This window comes from Dioscorea cayenensis, chromosome 9, assembly GCF_009730915.1.
Source record: "Dioscorea cayenensis subsp. rotundata cultivar TDr96_F1 chromosome 9, TDr96_F1_v2_PseudoChromosome.rev07_lg8_w22 25.fasta, whole genome shotgun sequence".
In the NCBI taxonomy this organism is placed as follows: Eukaryota; Viridiplantae; Streptophyta; class Magnoliopsida; order Dioscoreales; family Dioscoreaceae; genus Dioscorea; species Dioscorea cayenensis.
In genome coordinates this window covers 1250655-1264185 of record NC_052479.1, presented here as the reverse complement: position 1 = coordinate 1264185, position 13531 = coordinate 1250655, and the positions used below count along the sequence as shown (strand labels likewise).

Sequence of the window (13531 nt, the reverse complement as noted above, 5' to 3'; positions counted from 1 at the left end):
TGTCATAATATATTTGTTTATATAAACCAACAAATTATTTATAATTAATCCCTCGCCAATTTTTGCACAGCAGTAAATTAAATAATTTTTTTAAAATTAAAGTCCTAAATTACTATTTATTATTTTAATATAACTTGGAAAAGCTACACAAGAAAAATTATGTTTTTTTTAAAAAAAAAATTAAATTACTTTTAAAGGATATAATAAAGAAGTAAAAGAACACTTTATTAATAGTCTTTGCAACTTCACTGCCACAAAATTACTAAAATCTACCTATCACTTCTCCAAGTCAAAATTAGTTACATATTGAGCAAATGTTTTTCTTTCTAACAAATAGTATAAAAAGAATTTGCCTGCAATTGAACTCAGTATGAATAATGTAAAATAGCTATATGTCCGGGAAGATCGACGAACTACTACAAACAAAAACTCGCTTCGATATATCAACTCTCGGATTTCTCAGAGCTCTCAGCAACAGAAGAAACTTCGCTCTGTGCAATACTTGTAAGGCTGTTAAAAATGATGGAAGAACGATTTCTCCTTTCTTCTTGTAGTGTTCGGCACAAGGATTCGAGCTTATCCTTCTGGTTTTTAACTTTCTCAATCTGCATCTTCATAAGCTCGCGCTTTGAACAAAAAAAGGAGTATTAATATGATATTATTCCGCTGAAAAGGTTTCATAAGTTACAAATCAAAGAATCAAGTAATTCTATGTCTATCAATGGCAGCATATGCACATTCTTATTAGCACAAGTACAGTGCCAAGTTCTTGTAAATCATGCAAACAACCAATGGCTAATTAAATTGAAGGTGGACTTAAACAGCAAAGCAAATGCTCTCCTTTCAAAAGTTGAAAGAGAGAAGTAGTTCCAATATGGAGGCAAAAAAGTTAGATTTTTGTTTTCCTAATCATGAATTAAGGAGGTTGAACTATTGTTTCAACTGATATCACATATTAATGGGTTGCATACATTTTTCTACTTGATGGCATGAATTCTACTAGTTCACTCAATGTGCACACCCATGACAACATTGATTCCGATGCGCTGTCCATTTGGCACTAACAATCTTATATCCAATATGCATAATCGATAGCCGACACCAAATGGTTGGGAGTAGCATCTTCTTGTTGTTGTTGTCGTCCTTGTAATATGCATAATCGTCTTATGAAAATTACAAACACTCCCCAAAGTAAACATGTTCCAAGATTATAAGCCTATCGAGTATCAAGCTGTATCAAACAGTATATTCAATTTTTGAGGTTGATTACCATTGATTTTTAGTGAAGAAGACCAGAAGATTTTCACAGAATAACAGTCCAGGACTCGGGTTCTAAAATAACTTCATCATTTCAAAGATAACACAGCGTACCTCTTCTATAAGCTTTACAATGGCAACATCCGACCTCTCACATTTGCTCTTCAAAAATTGATTCTCTTTCTTGAGTTCCTTTATTAACTTGCCCATCTGAAGATTATTCGAGTAAAGCAAACATCCTTCGATTTCAGCTTTTATTCATCTTAAAAGCAAATAAGAGTAAATCCATTAACATGTATTGCCTTATCCAAATAAATGCATACCTTTTCCATCTCCTGCTTAAATGTTTCAAAGACTTCATTGCTTTTTAATAATGCATCCTGAATAGACAATTTCCATTAGTAAATCTGCTTGAGATAAAAAGTCATTTTAGGCATAAAAAGCCAAACTATATTGTATGTAGAAGGGCTACAGATGGAATCACAAGAAGATATAAATGTGATGGCTAACATTACTTGACTCTTCATCTAGAAATGCCAGGGTGGGGTTTTCATACAAATTGCCTGAGTAGTTCACTTCTGTAGAACCACTGACTTGTTCAAAATACTCGTACAAGATGATAAGTTAATGACCAAGGAAAATTTAAAATTAGATGTTGGATGTATTTGGTGAGGCTTGCATGTTACAATTGCTTTAATAACAGTACTCACTTATCACAGTTAAAAAACATGAGTGTTAACTGATATCAGGGAAGAATGATATTAAGGGGACCTTGTTATTTTTTAAATTTGAACTCAAAAGTCACAGAGAAAACAAGTCTTGATTTATCAAGGGGAATTAATACATTTGTAAAACATGTCACTCTAAAGAAAACCCATCATTTTGTGGTTGAAGTTCAGCTTCAGCTGTGCCTTTTACAACGCTTGCCCTAACAACGGTAAGTGATAAGCATATCCTTTATTTGTTGGCAATAGTATTCATCAAGTTAATACAATTCTAAGAACATAATCAATAAACAACTTTAGCTAATCCGCCATGCTTGAAAGAAATACAAACTGAATCAACATACTTGGAATTGCTGAAATTTTTCCCCATCAGCTGCTAGTTGTGATCGCAAAGTTTTCTCAGTGGCCAATAGTTGTGAAACTTGTTCAACATATAATTGCATCTGAGTTTGCTCATGAGATGCTCTCTCTTGGTGTTGTTGAAGCTTTAGATCAGCAAGTTGAAGTTCCAGCATTTTCTGTTTTAACTGCAAGTAAAATTTCATTAAAATAAAGAAAAGATATTAGCAATAAAATAATAAAGTGGTCCAGATTCCACATAGATACATCTAAGAAAGATAAGAACTCATCTCGAAACATATATCACTGGAGAAGATAATATTAGCTGAGCATGTTAATAAACTAAACCTTTTGCTCAAATTGTTGTTCCGTAATAGCATATTGATCAGCAAGATGTTTCAGCTTGCTCCTCAGCCTACAAGTAACTTTGACTAATAAGCGTCAAGTGATATAAGTATGAAATATTGAGTGCCATTGCTGATATACATTTCAATGGAAAAGATAAATTAATTTTGTACTGAGTAGGACGACAGTATGCATTCCTGAGCTTTAAGAAAACACTAGTCTCAGGGAACACATTCTGCATTGAAGAAGGAAGCATCAAAACCCTAATACAAGATTATGGTTGAATTCAGAAGCACAAGCAATTCCGCATGCTTAAATTTGGAGAATAATGGCATAAAACTAAATAGATCAGAAATCAGAATGAGAAAGCAGGCTCGCATTGGTACTCGAGTGAGATACACCCTAACATTGATAATTACTCCCATCGCAAGGTCCTTGCTGCAGTTGCCAATCCACAAAATGAAAAAACGAAAGACCGCTTTAAAAAGCGCCACGATTAAAATCAGAAATACTCCTAGCTGGGCCCATGCAGGTCACATATTAGCAAAGTGAAAAATTCTCCTAAAGGAATAAAGTATCATAATACATTACACTCCACAAATAGAAAAAAAAAATTGAGGGAATATTGTTGGAATGGTGGCATTGTAGAGCACAGGACAATATATAAAGCCCTTTGGCCATTGCTAAAGTATGTGAACAAGACAAAACACAAGAAGCCAAAGGGTTCATCAATTATGCAAGAGAATGAATGATTTGTAAAACTCTAATTCCACCTTGAAGAAACAAACCATCATGTATAAAAATTATAGATGGAATTCCCCTTCCATATTATTGATAGTATTCACTTTAATGCTTATTACTACATGTTAAATGAGCAGAACAGAAACAAGAAGAAAGGTGAGCCAGAAGAAGTGAAGATGTATTGTTCTCACCATTAAATAATGAAAGTTATTCATACACTGCTAATTAGTAGCACAAGTCTATATAAATTTTCCTCAAAAAAATATTGTAGTTGTGACACAAGATCATGATACGAGCAAATAAGGGCCTTTACTAGACAAAAAAGACAGAGAACTTAACACTGAAGCCAAACAAGAAAAGATATCCTTGACGGAGATGTCAAAATAAAAAAAGATCAGCAATTTTATATTTTCATTTAAAGAGCCTTACATCTCATTCTCCTTGAATTGAGAAAGGCATTCATCCTTCTGCTGTTCAAGCTTGTTGCTCACATCCTAGAACAACACATACGAAAGTAATTGGAAAATGAGTATGAAAAACATCCCAAATATAGCAGACATGTGGATGAAAAAAATGCGAAGAATATCCAATAGGAGACCTTCTGAAAATGGGCACCAACCATATGAAAAGATAATTTATCCTAATCTACAAAAGCAATCACCAATTAATTGATGTAGAAGAAAATCTAATAGCCACCAAACAATTGACCTTGATCTTCATATTCACGTCTGCGACCTAGAGGTAGCATACTTCATGAATAAACCCTACCAACAAGAATCTATACAAAATATAGCATTATTACACTATTCAAGCATTCATAAATAAATAAATGTTAATGGATAGAAAGATATAATCAGTAATCTTTGCAACATGCCAGCACTTTTGCTGAGAATACACCAGCATAATTTACAACAAGAGTAAGCCTAGAGGCAAACTGTTTTACTAGCATTACATTTCTTCTTTAAAATCTATCACAGAAAGGCTAGAAGTAGTAGAAAAGTGTAAGATCAAGTTCTCACTTTCGCTAAGTGTCATATTTTGCATCACATCAGTTATCATAATAACAAGTGAATTGAATTCATTTTCTTTCTCCTTTTTATTTTCTACAAAGAAGACCATCAGGAAAAGTAGCTTTCTATCCATTTACAATGATGGCAGCATACAATTCGAAAAATAAATGAAGGTGGCCTCTCTACATGACAAATCCAAATCAATATACAAATTACATTAAGCATGACATTTGATATTTTGATGGAGCAGAGTTTGCTTTCAGTGCTAATATGGAGTTTGGTTGTGATTGGAATTAAGAGTTTGGAATTTGAATTTGCATTTGAAGAAAACCTTTATCCTAATTTATCCATGGGGTTCAATTCAGTTACATGAATTAAAACAAGTTTTCTTTATTTTTTTTTAATTCAAGTTGTACTAGTCTAATTAATGATTAATGGTTTAGTTAATATTAATTAATGGCCATAATAGTCAAAACAATAATGTTGTGTAAAAAGACTTATTCCAATTCTAGCCTAAGTCCAGTTTAATCTGTTTGTTTCTTATTCCAGGATAAATCAAGATTTATTCCCTAACTAAACAACAGCTAGATGCCCTAACTATAGCATGTCCAAGGACAAAATTCAGCATAATTGCATAGTGAAGAGCTGATTGTGTAGTATTTGATATTTTGAACAGGAAATGGAAGGAAAAATAAGCATTTATCATATTACTCAAAAATAAAATGAAGACCTTGATTGCATCACTAAATTTTGTAGATATGTCCTGTCTAAAATTTTGACCCTCCGCTGCAACCCTTTGGCATTCACTCTGGCAAGACATACATAAAGTAGAAACATTTAACACCTTCAAAATTATATATATATATATATATATATATAGAAAGAGAGTATTATAAATATGTGAAAATGATGAAGGAATCACATCCGCAATACGAGGTTCTTCTCATCAATATAAGTAGTAATACAAAATTAAAAACTTAACTTCTATTTTATTCCATCAAATTTAAAAGACTTAATAATCCAAAAGAAAATATTCCAAAATGCCAGAAATATGCTCATAAATAGGGACATAAGTATTGGCCATGCCTTATAAATTAACAGTGCATTTACTTGATTCAGAGAAACTGCTCAGCATAAAGAGTATACACCTGGGAATATATAGAATATACATTTTACGTTAAATTTTTTTTTACATATATAAAAAAAAAAGAACAAGGTTTAATAAGGTTTTGACCAATTATTCAGTGCTCCTATCTACGACAAATGCCTGCATTATAAAGGAAAAAAAATCCATGCATTTACATTTTTTACAATAATATCTAATGGATTAAAAAATAAATTATATTAACCTAGGATGATGGTAAGCAAACATTTCCTCCATTTTTACTGCAAGAAGTAAAATATTTGGCAAACAGGCAAAACATATTCATTAGCTCTGAAAGAAGCAAAATACTTGAATGCTCAACAAAAACAATTGTGAAAATTTATGCTGGTGGTCGGTGAATTTTTTTACAGGTGTAAACAGTATAAAAACACCACAACATCTTGAATTTGGAGAAAGTACCATGAGCAGCTTATTCTGACGTTGCAGTTCCCTACAAAGAGATTCAAGCTTCTCTTTAACCGTAATAGCTTCACGAGAAGAATGAAAATTAAGCAAAAGAAAATACATAAACATAGAAACAAAGTGAAACTGGACAAAACATCTATTATTAAAGAATGTATCTCTTCCATGAAGATTACTAACTGCGCAAATAAGAGAACATAATCAAGTACAGTCAGGAAGGCACAAAAAGCCTGATCGAACCTAGTGTCGTGGAGCATCACCCCTTATGCAATCACACATCCTTGTTGGTTACTTTTTAATAATGTAAAGCTTTGGAATATAACCAATTTCACTTACCTGCATCTCTTTCCACTATAACCTTCTGATACTTGAATGTTAATTCTAACAACTCTTTCTCTGACTTTGTGTTGCGCTTTACAACTTTTCGTTTCACTTCAGAACTTTCCTAAAATTTTGAGGAATACGAAAAAAAAATGTCTCATCAATAATCAACAACCAGATCACCTTTAACAAAGAAAAGGCAGAAAATACAAATGCTTGAAGATAATAAAGTAGGATAGGTTAACCACAATGATTCAGATAAAGGAATTTTCTAGTGCACCATCACATACACAACCTCTCTAGACTGAGAACAATTTTAGAGCATTGATATGTCCAATATTCAGAACAATCTTATATCTTAAAACTCATTGAACAAAATCACAAGAAGCAAAATATAGCCTTCCAAATATACGGTTATCAACAGGGAACTGCATTAGCTTTGCAGTTTGAACGTTGGCTGTAATGTTTATAACATTAGACTTAGTTTGAAAGTACTCACTAGAATGAACAATTCAATTTTGTGTTGTGAATGATGACCTAAAAAACATGTTCTTATCTATCTCGACTAGTCAAAAAGTATCAGTTTGATGAAGAAAAGTCAGTAGTTGCCAATCCACTAGTGTGTCTTCCTTTTTTCTCAGACATAATACAAATATAAGTTAAAATTTATAATCATAAATTTTACTGACTGGCTTTTGAGTTTTTGATCCTTCCACTGGATTAGTGCTAAGCAACTCTGAGCAGCCTTCTGTTTCTGTAAAACTCATGTGAGAAAAATATTATTAAGAAGAGGATTCAAAAAGTTCAGCGCCTAGAGCTAATAAAATATTCTTCCTAAAACTTGCAAATAATACTGTTCGAAAAGTACTGCATATCAAAAGACTAAAGAGAGTTGAAAAACACATACAACTACACAAGGATGTCTGCGTAGACACATAAAACTATAATCATAAATAAACAGTGATGCTTGATGCAAATTTGAAGACTTCCACCATTCAAAATGCCATTGATGTAAAACAACTATCATAAATTTCTCATGCAATGTATCAATCTTATAAAGGAAAATTATGCCTTCCTCTTGTATATTTTACAATCACAAACAAGGTCATCAACTTCTAAGAATCACAATAATGAAAGCACTCGCCAGTTAACACTTAAAAACCGTAAGTCGGGCATAGATCAAGATTTGTACATAGTGGTTCAAAATGGGAAGAAAACAAGAAGGTGCAGCACACTCCATCCAGCAATGCCTTCATCTAAAGTTTATACCGTACCCTGAGGAAAAGGCTTCCACTTAACTACATAGAACTACCAAGCTTTCATCCCACCTTCATTTCTCTACCACAAACCCTAATATAAACAAGAAAAGAATAGATTCCTGGCACAAATATCTTCATAAAATCAAATATCTTCCACCCAATATGATCGAATTACAAGAATGCCTAGATTTTTCTCTTAAATTTCCGCTCCTATTCACTAAAATGGATTAAAATCAGGACTCCAATCATCAATCAATATGAAAAAATTGAAAACATAGACCAAATACCCAAAAACGAAAAGCAAAATCCATACCAGGGTTCCGAGAGAGGTGGTCTACTCGGCTCTCTACGGAGGCTTCTTGAGGAGCAATGCCAGACTCCGCCAAATCACAAAGAGTTCCCAGCTTCTCTGCAGTCTCTGATGCGGCATCAGGGGATGGGGCTCCTTCAGAGATGACGGGAGGGACGGGTTCGTCGACATCGAGCAACGGAGCCTTGTAGTCCGATTCAGAGGGCGTAAGAGGCATCAACGCTGCCTCGCCGGGGCTCTCAACGAAGCCGTCCGGCAAGGAGTTCGCCGCCGGCAGCCGGCTCGTCGGCGAGGCCTCCATCTCGAGAGGGAGAGATGGTTGGGAGATCGACGAAGAACGGAAAAGATCCGAATTGGGTCTTATCAGTGAAATGGGATTTATTCAATTGTTAATAATAAACCAACGACTGACGTCGGGTCTTTTACGTAGGGTGTTCGTCTCGAATGTCAAGTGTGGCTCTCCGAATTCAATCTCCATCTCACGTAAAATGAAAGTGAGGGCACGGTTCGGTGGTGAGCGCGGCTCCCCACGTGTTCGTCCCTGGGTTCCGGCGTTAATCGTCTTTCTAAAACAAAAAAAAATGTTAATAATAAATATTAAAAAATAATAATAATAAATTAAATTCTTGAAATAAAATTATTTAATAAAACAACCTGTGTTTTCCCCTGTTTTTTTTTAAAAATAAAAATAAGTTTTGATTTTTTTAAAAAAAACAAAATGAGATATAAAGTCTGAGGAGTTTATTTTATTTGCTTTTATGTCATTATAGTTGAACAATAATTCAAAAAAAAAAAACAATTATAAAAGTATAAAAAAAATTTAGTTCATTTTTTATGTTTTTAAATATGAATAATCTAGAAAAGATAAAATATATATATATTGATAACGGGGTAAGTTACTCCACATATATTTTATTTTATTATTTTATTTCAATAATCATATAATGGAAAAAAATTAAACTGTCAACCTCTTAGGAGTCAAATGTTACTGCGGTGGTGACATAAATAATTTTTTATTTTTTATAATTATATGCAACTAAAATATAATTAATTTTTTTCTTATAAAATTTTTTAGATCTATCTTAATTTTTAATTTACCCATCCCTCAAACTTTTTTAAAACACTGATATCATATTTTAAATCTTTTATTTTCAATATTTTGTATTTGTTAATTTAAATAATTCTTTTAAAAAATTATTTTTTCACTCTCTTCACTCTAGTGGGTGAGAGCTCGGGACTAAGGAAGAAATAGAGTAAAGAAAAAAAAACAATAATTTTATAAAACCAAGAATATATGGGTATATTAGGAATAAAAATGTTTACTATTTATATATATATATATAGCGACCTAATGGTGCTTGGAAAGTTAAAAGGGATCTACAAGTAACTTCCTCTATTTTAAATTCCTATTTGAAATCTACAACATGTGATTTGGCCCTATGCAAGAGCCCAACCTCTTAAAAACTTCAAGTTAATTATTAAGTTAATTATTATTATTATTTGATAAAATAGACCACAAGTACCTGTAATCCTTTTTAAGGGAATTCAAAGAAGTGCATAATTATAAGCTAAACAAACACATAAGACTTTAACTTATGTGAGCTTTGAAGTTTGATCTAAATTCCTCTCTTACGGAAAAGATATAATATTAATGGATTAAGAGGCTATTGGTGTTAATTATTATTTAAAAAAATTAATTTTTTACTCTTATTTTTCCACCAAAGCCTCTTAAAGACTTCTCTAACACAATTTTAGAGTTAAAACAAATCACTAGATTTTTAGCAAGGAACTCTCCAACCCGGTGCTAAATTACGGATTAGTTACAGTGACGCGCAAATAATTGCACGTCATTGTAGCACACTTGTTTTTTTTTCTTTCTGTTTTCGTTGTAAAATTTGTATTTATAATTTTATATTTTAATCAAATTAATAATTAATAATTAATAATTATATTTTTTTAATAATTATAAATAAAAAATTGAAGAAAATAATAACAAAATATAAATTTATTAAAATTAAGAAAAATTACATGAACAATAAAATAAAAATATAGAAAACAATCCTAATATAATTATTATCAATAGCACTAAAAAAAACCCACTACACCCAAAATACAACTAATGAATTAAAATGGAAAAAAATAAAATTGATTAAATTTGTTGATGGTAAAAATATATAAATTGTGAAGTGGAAAGAATATTTTTAAAATATTTTATTTTACAGTTAAAAATAAAGATGCTAGTTGGAGAAAAACTCACTCTAAAAGCTCTATTTTTGTATATTGAAACTTCAAATATATAGTTTTGGGTTAGAGACGGCCTAATTAAAAAAAAAAGAAATTAAAATAATAATAATATTAATATTAATATTAATAATAATAATAATAATAATAATAAATAGCAATTTTGTAAACACAGGGTATATATATAATATAATAATAATAAAATTACAGTTTAAAGATAAAATATATAAGGATATAAAGGTACTTTTGAAACTTATCAGGGATCTGCAAGTAATTTTCCTTAGCTTTGATATGATTTGGGGCCCATGAGAAAAAGCCCAACCCATCGAAGCGTTTACGAAGACCCGCTTCTTTCGCTCCATCTTCACGCGTTTCCTTCTCCGCGAAGACTCCACTCTTTCTCTCCATAAAAATCTCACCTTTCTCTCTTCGAGTCTCTCAAGCTCCGAGATCTCAGCCCCCAAATCCAATGGCAATGGCGAACCATGAAGAAGAGGCTCGCCCTCTCCTCTCCGGAACCCCTGCTGTCGCCGACGAGAAGCTTCCCAAACCTACTCCTCCAGTTGCGGCCTCTGCTCCTCTTGTGAAAGCGAACCCGGCGCCATGGACTGCCGATGGGTTGCCGGTGTCTCACGGGAGCGTCATTGGCGAGCCTGCAGCCCGTGCTCAGTGGGACTCCAGCCTCTTCGCCTGCCTTGGCCGTAACGATGAGTTTTGCAGCAGCGATCTGGAAGTTTGTACGTTTTCTATCCTCCTCCCTTGCGGATCTATTTAACTTTAGATCTCACTTTGAATACATTTAATTAGATCCTGAGATTATTGATTGAAAATTCATTTGGTTCCGTCGCAAAATCGGGATCTCGAATTTTTGTGACGAGATTACATTCTGGTGAATAGTTTAGTTGATTTTTTTGAGTTAGATCTGAAATTATGTCGTAAATTAACAGTGTCTTCAATTTAAGATTTGAAGGTGAAGTGAATGAAGAGTATCAGAGATTAAAATGCTCTGTTTTGGTCTGTGAGAGATTCAAAATATGTTTGTTCCTGAAAAATAAAATCAAGAACTAACAAAAAAAATTTGGGATGATGGTAAAATGCTGTAAATGTGAATAATTGAAAGGTAGATATGGCGTTGGTACAGCTGGAACCATGAATTTTTTGCTGTTTTGTTTTCTGGTTTCTCATGTTATAGTTGCTGATTTGCTAATGTTTTGTTTGCAGACATGATCTAGAAAATTAGACCTTGTTTAATTGTGAAGAATCCTTTTGAGAAGTCTTGCAATTTCTATATTTGATTTGCATTGCTTGGTGATAACAACTGATTTACTATGGTGATAATTAGGCCTTCTTGGAAGCTTTGCTCCTTGTGTTCTGTATGGCAGCAATGCAGAGAGACTTGGAGGAGGCCCAGGCTCTTTTGCAAATAACTGCCTGCCATACACTGGGCTGTACATGCTTGGGAATATGTTCTTTGGTTGGAACTGCCTTGCCCCATGGTTCTCTTATCCTAGGCGTACTGCTCTTCGCCGAAAATTCAATCTTGAAGTAAGCCCTTATAGTTTTTTTTATTTCAATATGCTTTTTATTTTGTTAATGCCATATTGAATGGAGTCACTTTGTTTCATTCTTGTGCATTGTCTAGCACTCTTCTTTCTAGGTTCATGTTCATGTGGATCCTCTACCCTCTCATTTCTATTCTGCTTCTGTGTGGTATGCATTAATCAGAAATGGCATTCACTTGTAGTTTTTTGTTGTGACATGCTCTTTATGAAGATTGAAATTATATGCTTTTATTTTTACAATTTCATAATGAGATTATGAATATGATACCTGAGTGAAGCTCGGAAGAGTGTAAGATTTTATATTTTATGAGACAGCACAGTTCTAGAAGTTGCTTGATTCTTGAGTGGAGGAATCGTTTTCAAAATAGTTCCTTGAAGAAATCTGCCTATAATTATAGCTTGTATATGAGAAGTTTGTTTAGGAACTTGTTACGCCTTGGAGTTTTGATGCATTTCACAGGCAGTACCATGAGTCCCTTTTCAACTATTATTTAATTTTATTAGGTTCATGTTTCTATCATCTTTTTCTAATCTTGTCGTAGTGGTGGGTATTAAAGACTTGTTGGTCATGATTTAATTGTGAAGATATTCAATTGAATATGCCTAGAGTGTCTCAAATGACAGAATCGAATCATCAATGGATTAAATGAGCTAGAATCATCAAATCATTCGCCTTATAGGATTCCATATTTTCTATTGCTCATCAAACTTCACTTTATTGCTATAGTTTGGTGGCATCTATCTCCATTTATTATTATTTGTCCATGTCCTTCAATGGCAATTAACTATCATTTGTTCATCATCTCTTATATTATGTTCATGTTACTGTACTGAGTAGTCTGATTAAGTTTTCACTTTCGATCTATTTGTTAATATACTCATTAATGATTTGCCTTCATAGATTTCACAATAAACATGCTAGATTCTGAATTTCTACAAACCATCATTATGTCTGAGCAGGGGAGCTGTGAAGCATTTTCAAGATCATTTGGATGCTGCCATGGCATGCTCCAGGATGAAGTAAGACGCGAACAATTGGAATCGGCATGTGATCTTGCAACCCACCTTCTTTGTCATCCATGTTCCCTCTGCCAGGAAGGGCGAGAGTTGCGCCGCAGGATGCCTCATCCCGGTTTTAATGGTCGGCCCATTCTCGTTATGATGCCTCCGACCGAGCAGGCCATGGGCCGTGGAGCCTAAAATCTCTCCTTTTTTCTCCATGTAATGAATATATGCATATGTTTGCTGGGCTGTGAGTACTGAAAAAACTATGTTTGTAGGCATATATATATGAATCTTAAACACAATCTATATTTGTTTGGTATTTGTGGTTTGAGTGATTTATTGTGTCTTACTGGCTATTGAGTATATAAGATGAGGCACCTGTTTTGTTAGTGGCTCTACAGTTATAAGCCTTTTCTTAATTGTCTTATGTTTATATGTTAGTCTAGTAAATTTGGTATGTGGAGTGGAATCAAAATTAGAAAATTAAATTTATGATTTTTTTTAAGATGGATATTTTTGAATAAAATAATTCTCAAATGGACTTGTCAAATCCAGGATTACTCACTGCATTTCACTTGTAAGATTATATGATTTTAATGCTTTCACAAGGAAACATTTCATTTGGTTCTTGATTGTAATCTCAAATGAAGAATATAGCTCCATGAGCAAAGGCTGAATCACTAATTTTGGTTTTTTTTTTTTTTCTTTTACCCCATGTAATTTTCATCGAAACTGTACATATAATTTTCATCTCATTCGGTTTTCCGAAGAATTATGTATAAAATTCTGCATATGCTGGTAAATATGGAATTCAAGCTTGGAATGGCTTCCAGCTTACTATGACAAGAA

The 13531-nt window shown here is 33.0% G+C and overlaps 2 protein-coding genes across 2 annotated transcripts; one reads left to right on the top strand and one right to left on the bottom strand.

Annotated features, from left to right (window-relative positions):
* Positions 1 to 201: 201 nt before the first annotated feature.
* On the bottom strand, positions 202 to 8234 carry LOC120269150 (alpha-taxilin). Its single transcript, XM_039276468.1, has 11 exons — positions 7878 to 8234; positions 6995 to 7059; positions 6321 to 6429; positions 5982 to 6049; positions 5148 to 5225; positions 3837 to 3901; positions 2670 to 2736; positions 2327 to 2509; positions 1581 to 1637; positions 1372 to 1467; positions 202 to 626 (listed from the first exon to the last, which is right to left on the bottom strand). The coding sequence occupies exons 1-11, from the start codon at positions 8173 to 8175 to the stop codon at positions 444 to 446; spliced, it is 1269 nt and encodes a 422-aa protein (XP_039132402.1). The 5' UTR covers positions 8176 to 8234; the 3' UTR covers positions 202 to 443.
* Positions 8235 to 10473: 2239 nt separating this feature from the next.
* Positions 10474 to 13080, top strand: LOC120269166 (cell number regulator 8). Its single transcript, XM_039276489.1, has 3 exons — positions 10474 to 10852; positions 11458 to 11660; positions 12638 to 13080. The coding sequence occupies exons 1-3, from the start codon at positions 10585 to 10587 to the stop codon at positions 12875 to 12877; spliced, it is 711 nt and encodes a 236-aa protein (XP_039132423.1). The 5' UTR covers positions 10474 to 10584; the 3' UTR covers positions 12878 to 13080.
* The last annotated feature ends 451 nt before the right edge of the window (positions 13081 to 13531 follow it).

Coding starts and splice junctions, on each gene's coding strand:
- LOC120269150 (XM_039276468.1), bottom strand. CDS start 8,175: ATGGAGGCCTCGCCGACGAGCCGGCTGCCGGCGGCGAACTCCTTGCCG. Junction 7,060..7,877: donor CCACCTCTCTCGGAACCCTG/GTATGGATTTTG, acceptor TGAGTTTTACAG/AAACAGAAGGCTGCTCAGAG. Junction 5,226..5,981: donor GTCAGAATAAGCTGCTCATG/GTACTTTCTCCA, acceptor ATGTCTTGCCAG/AGTGAATGCCAAAGGGTTGC.
- LOC120269166 (XM_039276489.1), top strand. CDS start 10,585: ATGGCAATGGCGAACCATGAAGAAGAGGCTCGCCCTCTCCTCTCCGGA. Junction 10,853..11,457: donor CAGCAGCGATCTGGAAGTTT/GTACGTTTTCTA, acceptor GGTGATAATTAG/GCCTTCTTGGAAGCTTTGCT. Junction 11,661..12,637: donor GCCGAAAATTCAATCTTGAA/GTAAGCCCTTAT, acceptor ATGTCTGAGCAG/GGGAGCTGTGAAGCATTTTC.